This window comes from Archocentrus centrarchus, chromosome 10 (genome assembly GCF_007364275.1).
Source record: "Archocentrus centrarchus isolate MPI-CPG fArcCen1 chromosome 10, fArcCen1, whole genome shotgun sequence".
Classification (NCBI taxonomy): domain Eukaryota; kingdom Metazoa; phylum Chordata; class Actinopteri; order Cichliformes; family Cichlidae; genus Archocentrus; species Archocentrus centrarchus.
Window position 1 is genome coordinate 2,312,387 of NC_044355.1, and position 13,621 is coordinate 2,326,007.

General features: G+C 44.4%; 1 protein-coding gene across 1 annotated transcript in view; it reads right to left on the reverse strand.

Moving 5' to 3' along the window:
- Positions 1 to 5,777: 5,777 nt before the first annotated feature.
- The window catches only part of fat4 (FAT atypical cadherin 4), a 98,740-nt gene continuing 90,896 nt past the window's right edge, over positions 5,778 to 13,621 (reverse strand). The window contains exons 15-17 of the mRNA XM_030739104.1: positions 12,181 to 12,398; positions 10,347 to 10,608; positions 5,778 to 8,409 (exon numbers count right to left, since the gene is read on the reverse strand). Of these exons, the coding sequence (XP_030594964.1) occupies positions 6,506 to 8,409; positions 10,347 to 10,608; positions 12,181 to 12,398 (2,384 nt within the window). The 3' untranslated portion in view covers positions 5,778 to 6,505. The remainder of the gene's footprint in view (positions 8,410 to 10,346; positions 10,609 to 12,180; positions 12,399 to 13,621) is intronic.

Genomic DNA, 13,621 nt, shown 5'->3' on the forward strand with positions numbered 1-13,621 from the left:
CACAACAAAATCAAAGTCTTTTAGTTGCCCACATACAAGACTAAGGACCAGGGTGGGCTTTTTAGGCAGTGGCACCAAAGCTCTGGAACTGTTCACCACTCCAGCTCCATTTAGCTGACTCTGTGGCGTCATTTAAAAAATAGTTGAAAACTTTTCTGTTTAACCAGGCTTTCTGGTTTCTGACTTTACTTTTAATTCTTTTTCTTTTAATATGGTAATGTTATTGTGTTTTTAACATAGTGTTTTCTGGGGATGGGGGGGGGTGATATTGTGTTTTAATTATTGTACAGCGCTTTTCTGTCTGTGAAAAACGATATATAAATAAACTTTACTTACTTACAACAATAACTATCACCTGAATCCTGTTGCTTCTGTGTGAGAAGGTGATGCTTATGGCATGTTGCAAATTTCATTAGGGCTGCAACTATCGATTATTTTAGCAATTGTGTATTCTATTTACATTGATTACCCAAGTAACTGGATAAGAAATACTTTTTTTCATATTAACAGTTCATCTGCATATTTTAACTTCCGTACTGCAGTTTTTCCCTGTGTGAAACAAACAGGGTGGATGGAGCAGCTACAAAGCTCTCTTTTCTTCACTTACTGATCAGGTGGTTGATGAAGGACCTCCAGCTGTTTCCCACTAAAGGTTTAATGGAGGTTACAGGGACGAAAAGGCTTCTTTTGGACACTAGAAAAACATTTCCTTCTGCTCCATCTGAGCGCGCCGGCTCCGCCTCTTTCCGCTTGTGCAGACAGACTGCACGTAAATCACCTGACTGCTGCTGTTGCATCATCAGTGTTCACGTGAAAAACTAGGGGCTGCGTGAGCGCAATCTTGTAATGCTTTCTATTTACAAGCATTCTCCTAAATACGTTTCTACTGCAGGTCTATATTTAGTCACAAATCAGGGATTAAAGTATCAAAAATGTTTTGACGGGGAAGGGGTTCTTCCGGTGTTACACCAAATTCTGCGACCCATCATATTCTGCGACCACAGGGGGCGATAGCGTACATCCCTCTGCATGTACGTGCTGAATACCAGCGAGAAGGAGACTATTTACGTAAACTGCGTAAGCACCAAAACAGGAGATTGTAAACCTTACGGAATATTATTTCGTTCACATTGACGAAGGAAATGCGTTTTTTTTATTTGACATTGAACACAGCTGGACGGACCGTTGCATTGAATGCTTTTATTCTATCGTTTGAAATACATAAACCCACTACTACCCATCCTTCAATAAATTGGTAAACGATAAATAAATGTTGCAGTTTACGTAAATAGTCTCCTTCTCGCTGGTATTCAGCACGTACATGCAGAGGGATGTACGCTATCGCCCCCTGTGGTCGCAGAATATGATGGGTCTCAGAATTTGGTGTAACACCGGTACCGGACGGTCACTAGTGCTAATAGCTGCGCTTGCTAGCAGTATGTCTGGGAGGTGAAGTAGAGAAAAAAATAACAGCTGACCTTGTTTGTGTGTTGTGAACAGCGAGCACAACACACAAACAAGGCAGAGAGCGGTGGAGGCGGAAAAACATGTCAGCGATGATCGCTCAGTGTCAAAGGGAATCCGTCGCAGCGACGGAGAACTGAGCGGGTTGTTTTCTAACTCCTGATCCCCCACTCCATTCCAGTAGGTGGCGGTAATGCAGCTCTAAGCTGGTTTGGTCAACCGCAAACCCACAAGAAGAAGAAGACGACTGAGCCCTGTAATGCAGCTAATGTGAGCGAAACGTTATTTAATGTATCGGATTACATTTTTTTATTTCTTTCCGATATCCGATCCAGTAATTTAGACCAGTATCGGACCGATACCGATACTGAATATCGGATCGGCGCATCCCTAGTACTGAGCTGTCCAAACAATTGCCTGTGTAGAATTTCAGGTGGCTGCGATGGCGCTGGCCATTGTGAACAAAATTGTAATAAAATGCAACAATACAGAAAGAGCTCCTCAGTATGGGATATGCGGAGAGCGCGAGAATCGTGTACTTAAAGACTACATAAGAAATCTGCACAGAATCTTTGATTTTATGGCCGTTTCAACAAACTGTCTTATAAACATTCCACCAAAATGCTCCGTAATTCAAGATACCTCAAACGTTATTCTGACTAGTCAGAATGTTAATTTAAGATATCTTAAATAGAAAATCCGTCTAATTCAATATATCTGTAATTCATTTGGAGATATCTTAAAAGGCATTTTGACTAGTCAAAATTACAGTTCTAGATATCTCTAATTTAGTTTTGCCGAGTCATTATTTGCTTTCAAGATATCTAGAATTTAATGTGCACTAGTTAAAATTATATATTGCCTATCTATAAATACACTTAAGATATCTTAAATTAGAATTATGACTAGTCAGAATAATAAACAAGATATCTCGAATTCACTTTGTGACTAGTCATAATTTAATTGTAGATATCTGAAATGTGAGTTTCAGGTAGTCAGAATTGATTGACGATATCTTGAATTGAAGCCGCCATACAACTCATTGGTAAATCTGACGTCATTTCGACTAGTCAGAATGTAATTAGAGATGTCTCAAATAGGTATTTTGTCTAGTCAAAATATAAATAGAGATATTTTAATTTACTAATATGTCTAGTCATAAATCAATTTCAGATATCTGGAATGTAAGTGCAGTGAATCGGATTTTATGTTAAAACGGCCTGCCATACAGAACGGTTTAATCCTTAGAGCATCTGTTAGTACAGCCAAGCACATAACAAGACAAAATGGCACCCATTTGTCATTCAAAGCAACCATGATGAAAATAATAATGTTGAAAACAGGTAGGGGAAATGGGGAAATTAGTTTAGCAGAGATGCAACCACTAAACATGCTAATAACCATTTTGGTAGCATGGCAGTTATGTGGCAATGTCCCAATTCCACAGGCCTAGAGACGGGACTGCAACCATTTGGCAACCACGAGCCATGAGGGGAAAAATGAGTCTTCCCCAGATGGTTGTGAATAGCTGCCGGAGGCTGATGGCAGCCACTAGGAAAATGATTACTTGAGTCTCAGTCGAGCAGGTCTGCAGACTGGTCCCTGACCCCCTGGCAGCCACCTGTTGCTAGGGAAAAATGTGTACTCCCCAGCCGGGTGGCAACAAACTTCCCTTGATTGCTTTGGTCAGGAGCATTTTGCTGTGGACCTACTTTGAATGGAAGTGAAGGACTTGGCTACAAACAGCAACAGCAATGGAGACCATTTACCTTCAAAGTAAAAGCTGTGCCTCAGTGCTGCAGCCAAGCCACTTTGCCATTTCCAGTTTTTAAAGTTTTACTAATAGTATTTGCAGAGAAACATGAAAAACTACAGGCAAGCATTGCAATCTGCTAGCAACCAAAGGATTCACTAGGAGGGTTTTGGTGCATCTGATTAAAGATCGAAGTGGTTGGTCACTGCCAACCAGTGTTTGTTGTTTTCTGGAGCAATATGCGCATGATGTCACATGACAAACCTCGATAAAGACCAAAGACCAGCATCCAGTGTTTTTTTTCTTTAATCTATCTTTTTATTTTTCACAGTAAACATGGTTGACATGAAAACTCCTCACATTTTAGAAGATATTCTGTATCACAGAGAGGGAACTGGAGAAAAAAGAAGGATGAGAGGAGTCAATTGGGAATGCTGGGCATGCTGGACTGCAGCCAGGACAGGCCAACCCACCATAACAATTCACTCAGGTCTTCCATCTATTGAAGGACACATTCTGCCTGAGATATAGTTTTTATAGATATAAGTTTTTTGATGTTGGGTCGCTCACCCTCAGCGTCTGTCCAGCACACATCCACGCTCACGCTCCATTAGCAGTGACTAATGAGAAAAGGAGTGACATGTGTTTTTTGATCCTGCAGTGAATGTGTTTTTAATTATCATGAGCCATTTAATGCAACCCTTTGGAGGCACCGCAGCCGCATCAGGACACTGCAGCTCAAAATAATCAATCTTTATAAACAAGCTATCAGGAGGATTTTGTTGTGGGGACGAACTCTGCTTTAAGAAAGTTCCTCATTGCTCAGTGCATGTCCTTTTATAAACACAAGGGAAACTCTTGAGTCAACATGGAAATCATTTTAATGGGAATCATGTTTTGATGACATCTGCGAGGGGAAAAAAGTCAGGAGGGGAGCTCCCTGGGAAATCCAACAACGCTTCTTTCACACCTTCACTCAAGTTCATGTGAAGACCTGCAAAACGCCTTACTGCATGATTACTCTTTGCTGCACGGCTCTCTGAAATGAGAGTTGCAATCATGGTAGCATGTTCTGTAATTGTGTCATTACTAACACAAATAGCTTAATGCTTACTGACATAACAGGCAGGAAGGTCCTGTACTGTAACATGCAGGGTTTGCACATACAGTACGCTGAAATTAATCCTTAAACACATCATGAGCTCCTGTGCTGTACTGAAGTCAAGCCCCCCCCCCCCCCCCCCCCCCCCCCCCCCCACACACACACACACACACACACACACACCTCCAACATGCACTCACATCACAACCCAGCCCCCCCAAAAATCAAGAAGACAGATTCATGTCAGTCCTCATGAGTGTTTTACATCCTAATACACTGTAGCACAATGTACCCTTTATGAATACAAGCCCCTCCTCCTCACCTATAGAGACGATGGGGGGGTTTACTCCTGAAGTCTGCTCTGCCTGATGTCACACAAGAGGAGACGCTGCAAAGTTTATTTGAATTCATCTCCTATTTACTCGTCCCACCACCCACCCAGCTTCTCATTACCATCGTGTTGTTGCTATCTCAGTGTCGGAGTGCTGCAGCCTCCTCAAAGAGGCTTCGGCCAACAGAGCTCTCCGCAGGACCGAGCCCCTCGTGCTATTTTACCCAGATTCAGGCTGTCACTCTTCGCCGGGTTCACGGCTCCCTGCCTTTGCTCCGGTGGCCTCTCTCCCCTCGATGATGGAGCAGATAAGCATGTTGCATGCCGAATCAGTGAGCTATGACAAAAAAAAACTTTGTGCTCAATAAGCCAGATGTAAATAATTGTTGAAAGCCATATAGGGCCCTGCGTCGTGGAGTCCACTTGATGTTTTGTTTGGCTGCGAGCGGGGTGGCTCGGTTTCATTCAGGTCCTGAAATGCCTTTTAAATGTTTTGTTGAGACTCTGTACAAATGAAAGACTGCACAGAGTGAGGCATCAATACTGGTGGAGCATGAAGGTGACTATTTTTAAAAACTGCCAATGCTTGAATGCATCTAAATGAAAGGAAGGGGGAAAAAAAAGAAAGAAAGCACTTTTAAATAAATACTTTTTATTCTGTTATTGGCTTTTTACAGGTACAAAGCATACAGCATGTTATAGTTTTATCAAAAGTGGAAAATACTGATGTTACATTTGTAACAAATGTAAAAAATAAGTCTTCAATCTTACTTTCCCCGAAAGTAAGAACATACATTTCAGCATATGAAAATATTCATAAAAACACAGCTTAAGTAATTTAAGTTAATAAACAGTACAAAAATGTAGAAACCATACATGTCAAAATAATGAACGAGGACACCAACATCAAGACGAATGACTCCATGATTGCTCACGAATTCAAAAGAAAAAAATGTACACAAGTTCATAGTGTTTTAGTTGGGGTCACGTTTACAGGATTCATACATCATCACCGTCGCTGCCTGGAAACACTGGTCTGAGAATGTGGTTTTTGACTAATGACACCATCCCTCCTGAAAAACTTCCTCTCTTCCTGAACTGAAATCCTCAAATGTCTGTAAGGCAGGGGGGGGGGGGGGGGGGGGGGGGGGGGGCTCGATTAAATCTCACTCTTGGAGCATTTAGCCAGTCTGTAAGAAAACCCACAGCAGAGGGACGGACGGATGGACAGACGGACGGAGAGGGATCGTAACGCTGGCGGGGTCTGCATAACAATACCGTGCGAGCAAAGCAGTGTTCATACTTTTATGTCACCTACAGGTGCACTTAGATCAAACACACATGCTTCCTTTTAAGTAAATTAGAAAAATGAGCCTAAAAAGGCTGAAACTGGGAGATTTCTCTGGCTCTGTGGAATTCTCTTCCTGTGAGTTTTTAAATGATCTACCCTCTTATCTCTCCACTGAGAATGTGACAGAAGGTTCTGGAAAGGAGAAGCAGTGTTGGTAATAAAGAACAGAAATGTTTAATCAAGATAATGTGAATGGAGCTTTGCAGTCACCAAATTGAATTCAGACATGGACTTCTTTCTTTAGTCAGTGGATATGCTGTAATGAGTCCTCAGAGAGACGAATGCAGAGAAGACTGGTAAACTATTCCAAGGTGGCTCAGATTCGACAAAATCTGTTGTTTTACAGGTGACATTTTTCTGCCTTACTGCATTAAAAGTCGTCTTATTACTTTGAGTTATGTAAAAAAACACAAAGTCCATTGTTCTCTCGAAATGTACAGTCTTCTTTTTTTTTTTTTAAATTGGAGAACGACACCATATTGTACAACATTGTAATAAATAGTCTCATACATATTGCTCAGCTTCTCCTTCGTTTAGGATGGTCACTGAGCCATCTCCACTGTTCATTTCAATGTCTTTTGCTGCTGCGTTCTCGGGAAGCAAGGCTAAGTCCTTGAACACATCTACGTAATGTCCAAAGCCAGGGCCCCAGTTCAACAGATTGTCCCAGTTGAAGCCTCCGGCTTGCTGCCCCAGTTTGTGGGGTAGGGTGTAGTGCTGATCAGTAGGGGGCATCTGGGCAACGCCAGGCCCTCCTTCTGCCCTCCGACTTGAGTACCGCCTCTGCTTGAGCCTCCCGCCGTAGTCCTCGTCGTCAGCGTCCGACTCGTTAACTTGCGAGAGCTTGGGGACCCGGGAGCTGTAGGACACAGGCTTCTCCCGGTCATACTCCATCTCTGAGCAGGTGAAGGAGTCGTGTGAGTCACTTTCTGAAGAGGACTCCGGGGCAGGGATGCCATCAGCGGGGTTGCGCACCCTTGACAGCGGCCTGCGGCAGTCCTCCTCTGAACTGGAGCGCCCGTGGTCAGCGCTGCAGATGCTGGGGTTGCGTGGACGCGGAGTGTTAAGCCGCTCCACTTCCTCAATGGACAGCCCCACGGGAGGCCCCGTCTCCAGTGGGATCTGCTCGATCGGCTGCTTCAGCCGACTGCCGGGCCTTGAGGTGTGGCCGGCCATGGTCTGTGGACTCTTGCTGCGCCTCCCCAGCCGGGTGGCGTAGTTAAACATGGGTGGCGGTTGGCACATGTCATTGTGCAGATCCAGCGGGCTGCCCTCACGACGAGCCAGGTTGAGTTCTCTGGTGGGAGTGTTTCGGTAAAAGGAGGAGGGCTTTGTGAACGGTGCTGGAGAGTGTCTGGAGAGAGGGTTTGGGGTGGGGCAGGCTGAGTGGGAGTGGCTGAGGGGGGTGGATCTCAGCGCTTGGGTGTACTGAGGCTGGTAGGTGTAGCTTGTTGCTCCGAGGGGTAACGGAGACTGCCTGGCGAAGCCCAGCGGGCTGTGTCTCTGGATGGAAAACTTAGGCGTGTGGCTGCGAAACTGCTTGTAGTGTTGGATGATGTCAGCATCCGAGGGGGCGATGCTGCTGGCATTGTCTATATCATAATGTTCAATGTCTGCCTCTGGGGCATTGCAGGGGGCACAGGGAGCACTGGGGACTGTCTCGGTATTGTGAGGAATGTCTGTTTCATCGTAGATCAGGTAAGGGTTCTCCCTCTCAATGATGTCCGGTTTGGGGTTCCCTTCTGGTTGTTTCCGTACCGTCATGTCATCTCCATATGGTGGGATGTTATCCGGATCGTCGAACGCTACATTCTCACTACCCTTCTTCTTTTTCTTCTTCTTCTTCTCCTTGGGTTTCTTCTCCTTGGGTTCCTTTGGCACTTTGGTCTTGTTGCGGTCCTTGCAGTGGTTGCACAGGATCAGGCTGAGCACCACCAAGGCGAGGACGGTGGCACAGCTGCCGACAATAGCTGGCACCGCCCAGATGGGGAGGACCATCGTCTCTGGAGTGGGGCTGGGGCTGCAGACAAATCCTCCATTATTAGCCGTGTTGCACACAGTACCCTGAGGGCACTCGACACCCAGACAGGCCACCAGGGTCTCGCAAGTCCTTCCCGTGTAGAGCTCAGAGCATACACAAGTGAAACCAGAGTGGGGGTCCGGCACGCAGCTGCCTTGGTTCTGGCAGGGATTAGAAGCACAGTCGCCGGGCGGGACGCACTGGTACGTGTACCACTGGTTGACGCACATGAGGCCGTCCCAGCAGGGGTTGCTTTCACATAGGTTGGGACCTCTGCAGCCGATTTTGACAGATGAGCTGGTTTTAGTTAAAGCGACCAGGCTGTGCTCCCCCATAAACGGCAGGTTCTCTCCATTGTACTTCACGTAGGCCAAGCAGCCGTCAAAACCTGCGGACGGAAAGCAGAAAAAAAAACTGGCTCAGATAACGAGAAACAGCCAACAGCAGCTAACAGGGACACAACAGTGGCCTGAAGCGGAATTGTTTCCGACTGCCACCAGACCAACTGTTCTTCAAAATGTCTGCTGACGCTGGATTGCTTCCCCATAAATACCAGGAACTGGCAGCTATAATCAGAGCTGAAGGAATTTTGTTTAGATGGGTAATTGGTTCAAGCTTAGGATAAAAAGATTTTCCTCTTGGACAGCACGTCCAAAAAAAAAAAAAATCATATTCTAAAAACTGGCTGAATAAATCACCGGCCAATTAGGGAGAAGAAATATGAAATATTTTATCCATCGTCAGAGGTCTTATAGCTTCAAGACATCCATCTGGGATGGATGAACGTCTCTGTGTCTAATTTAATCTTTTGCTTTGTGTGTTGCCTAACAGCGCTGCCTCACCGGTGCAATTACACTTTTATTGAATTTATCCCGGTGCAGATGAAATCCATTTGTGTCTTTTCATTAGCTCTCAGAAAGTGAGTACACAACAGAGCACAAACGCTCAGGTACACACTGAGTTAAGGGTGGGTTCACAAACAGTCCGCCACAGATCTGCGTGCTGAGAATGTGTTTGTTTTGAAATATGCTCCGGTCTTTCTGTAAAAGAGGTTGACAAATCATCTAAATTGCTCATTTTTACCATATTAGTCCAAAGTATTAGGTTAGTTTTTCCCTCCCCTGAAACCCTGAAATTTACTGTTGCGTTACCTCCTCCTGGAAAGCCTCTCGTTCACCTTTTCCAAACTGTTCTGAACTCGTGCTTGAGGACCTCTAATCTGTGATTTAAACTAAGAAAAGAGTAGATGCTCCTCCAAGACAAAGTCAAATTAAATTATAATTAGTTATTTTGTCCAATAAAGAAACATTTACTTAACTACTGTAAATTCACAGCAGGTAAATCTCAGCAGTGTCAAATAGAAACAGATTTCAGGCCAGTTCCTGAGTCTCGTTGGACGGCCACCAAATATGGTCAGCTTCTAAGCAGCAGACTATTAATTCATATGCAGGAGAACCCCCCCCCAACACAATCTGCACTGAGGACTCACAAGCTCACGTGTGCTGTGTCACATAGATGTGGTATACGTGCATGCACACACCTTTAGCATGCAGAAGACATTTCCACATTCAACACAAGTTTGACTGTCATGTAGCTAAAATCAGAGTTTTGGACTAAATATCCAAAAAGCCTTTTTAAGGAGGAGGAGGAGGATGAACATGACCTATTCTCACTACATGTGGTAGGCACTTTGGAGAGCAGCTAAACTGGAACATGACTTTGTGTGCATACTGGGAACAAAATATGTGATTTCTTTGCACACACCAAAAATCTTTGTGTTGAGATCAGTAGATCCTTAACTGTTCCCACTCAGATTTATCCTGAAATTTGGGCTTCAAACCTGCAACGCTGCAGTCACGGGCCATTAAAGTGAACTGTGTGTGTTCCACCATCTAACCCTGTTGGAGCAACAGTGCACACTGCAGCAGTGCCAGCAGCATGTCTGGTTCAACTGATGATTATAGACAGCAGCCTCCATACACTGATATATGTTACAAATATGGATGGCAAAATTATTGCATGTCTGATGTTTCTAATATTGTTCCCTTACAGCAATTATAGTCGCTCTAGTCCCTGGAGAGCATCTTAGTCCACTGATTAACTAGTATTAAGTTAGCTAGCAGTACTTGTGCCAACAAGCTTTCTGGTAATCATCTCAGTCCTCAGCCTTATTTTAGGCAGATAGTCTAATTTAGGGGCTGTTTTTGTGAAGAAAAGGGTTCATTTTAAACCCCCCCCCTAAAGTTTTCAGTATTTGTACTTCAGTACCTGCTGTCCCATTTCCCCCACTCAAAGACGGATAACACCCACACTGTCCAGCCTCACCTGCTCCGGTTTTCTGCTGAGCTGGCCCGGGTGCAATCCCACCGAGGGAAAAAGTCAAAACGCCGAGACCCCCGAAGTCCTGTGTGGGGTGTTGGATGACCCTGGGGTGGCCGCCGTCCACCTGGAGCACAGTGACCGAGCCATTCTTGAGCAGCTGAAGCGTGTGCCACTGGCCGTCTGACACCACCGCATCCCCCACGGTCCGCTCCACCTTCCCCGCGACGCCGGCATCTGATACGTAGTGGATGTTGCCGTTCCTCAGCTGAAAGAAGCAGAGAGGTGAGTTCGGTTATTCGCTCACGGCTCAGTGATCAAAGTAAACCGGTGAACTCCGGCTGCTCGGATCCAGCTGGCTTTGGTGCAAGTATGCATAAAAACAGGATGTATGACATTTTGATAATCATGTAAATCTGCATGCTGACACCATTTTTCATGTCAAGCATACAATAAAAATATTCTTTGAGGAAAGTCTAGATAAACAATGGTTAAAACTGCAGTTTTTTAAATTAATGCAATAAGTTATCATGTCAGCATCAATCACGACCAATGAGAGGAAGTCTTGTCTCGGTCCCCACAAAACTACCACCACTGTGCTTTCAGACTCTGGTCGGAGATCGAAAACAAAAATGCAGCTGGATCCTCGTCCAATAAATCTTTCTCCCCCGGGACACGCCGCAGTCAATCATGTTCTCACAGCTCGTGTGCGTCGCTGCAGTCAGTCAGCCAGAAGACGATCAGAAGCTCGAGTGCAACGAATTCAGAGAGATTCAAACAGCCGCGAGAGAAGGCTCTTTACTGAGGAGAGATGACGATTGTGCTTTAAAAAGAAATTAATCAAGCTCACTTTGGCACGGGCTACAAATGTGTGGCTTACTCTATGTATGGTAATCTCATGTGTTCTCCCCACTTCCATGGAAAAGTAATCCTGCCCTCCTCCCCCCAAATCAGCAGTGATAAGTTGCTTCCGGAAGAATTGATTTAAAAAGGGGAAAGTGGAAGTCTCCCAAGCCAAAGAATACTGAGAGCTCTAAAGCTGGAAAACCAATCATGGCGTTTATCTATTAAACATCTTGTTTTTCATATCTCAGTTTATATAGTTCTCTCTCAACATAAGTACACCCATAGTATGTATTCCCCTACCGCTCCTATTTTTTTTAGGTTTCAAAGCACTTATAATACTTTTCTGGACTGTTTAGGAAGCTCCCTCTGACGGTGATTTGATGAGCACCAGAAGCTTCTCAGTGGCAGAAAACAAAATCATAAGAGACAAAGCCTGATGCTGGAGCGGGACTGGACCGATGGTGCTGGGACTGCAGGGTGTCTGCAAGGAAACTGAAGAGGATGAATGAACGCTCAGACTTGTCTGGGCAGCTGCCCGGGATCAGGCAAAGGGAGGAGGGGGTACCGAGCGGGACGAGAAGGGAGAAAAGAGGCTGGAGTGAAATGAAGGTGGCAGAAAAAGACCGGGGGTCCTAGAGTTTATACTGAGAGAAAGTGGGATGTAACGCACACAGAGATATAAGTCAGTCAGTAGAACTGAGCAGATCCAGGCCTTTTTCAGAGATCTGCCTCCTTTTTAATCTTACTCAGTGTTCACAAACTCCAGGACTTTGAAAGCTTTTATTGTGAAATCTCTAGAGAAACACGTAAAATAGAATTACAAGAAACAATAAAAAGTTGCAGTTAATTAAAAGAAAGTCTTTAGCTGTTTTGCTGACAATATCAATTCTGAACATATTCTCAGTATATCTGCAGCTTCAGTTTGTTTTCTGTTCTTCAACCTTTTATTTTGAAATTTCCCATATGTGCTGTCATTAAACACACACTTCCTCACCTTAACAGTAGTGTAGTTGCTGCTCTCCTGCACGTGCATCAGAGTACCGGTCTTGCTGCGTGTCCTGAACTTGACCTCCAACTTGCTGGGACCGACGGGGTCAGAGGTCGCTCCCTGCAGAGAGCGTCTCAGCAGGACGTCCCGTTTCGGGCCCTGCTTCAGGGTGTAGTCCAGGCGGCCGGTGCCATCCAGAGACAGAGCGGTGTCGGCCGTCATGTCTGCATGAGAAAGAATGTTCACAGGCGGCTCTTAAAGTTCCATTTCCACTCTGGCCGACGGTCAGGTACAAACGATTTTCCTAATCCGACTGCCATAACCACAACTCGGTCCTTCCATTCCCACCAGCGGTTACGGATATCTTCCCATAACATCATCAGGTCAGACTTCAGAACAGCCTGTGTACCATTGAGCAAGATAATATTTTCTAATAGACTTTAAATGGGAAAAGAACTGAATCTGAATGCCGGAAATGAAAACCACGAGACATCTCATAATTTCTCAGTGTTATGGAAAGAAAGGGAATTTTATGTGCATATTAGCTGCAAACCTGAGACAGTGCTAATTGTATGACATTACTTTATTTATGAAGCTACAAGCCTTTTGACATATTTCAGATATGACTGTAATGAGAAGCAATATAAGCCCTTAAAATATTAGTATATTATCCAGGATATATAGCCAATTAAATGTTAATAAAACACTGAAACGAGGTTAGATTTATTTCATAAATGCAGTGTGTGCTTCTTGTATATTAACAATGAAATATAACTTTTTTGAAGGGTAACAGTGAATGATGGAGGGAAGGAAAAAGATCATTTATAAGTTTTCCACTTTAAAATGTGCTTAAGAATAACAGCGCGGGCAAGAATTAAACACAACTTTAACAGATTTTGTGCCAATATTTCACTTCAAAGAGTCTATAACAGATACAAATTTACCATGTTAGCTATGTTGGGCTGACCAATGAGATAACAGACAGCAGCTGATGTTACAAATATAGATTTGTAATTAGCAAAGTGACTGCACTGTCACCAGTAAGCTTGCACAGTGGCCTTTTGTGGCTGCTGCTCAGAGGATGAACCTGCAACCCTCTCAGCCTCTGTGGGAACACTTTCAATTGCAAGTTAGACGACTGCCGTCTAATTTACAAACGCAGACAGATTGCAAACACGTTGCAATCAAACTGAGTCAGTCTGTGCCAGTGACAGGAACTCATCTGTGATGTGTCGCTCTGCAACAGAGGACTCAACTCACCTGGTTGTATTCTGCTTATATTCCTATATTAAAACAGTGATGTTGCAGTCAAACCGCCGTCCTACAGTAACTACGTCACTATTTGTGGAGGAATTTCTGTTTCCGATCTCTGAGATTCTGGCTGGACTCTGAATGTAAGTCGTTAATGTGAATTTCTGTGTATGCAGATGGCAACATATTTGCCATT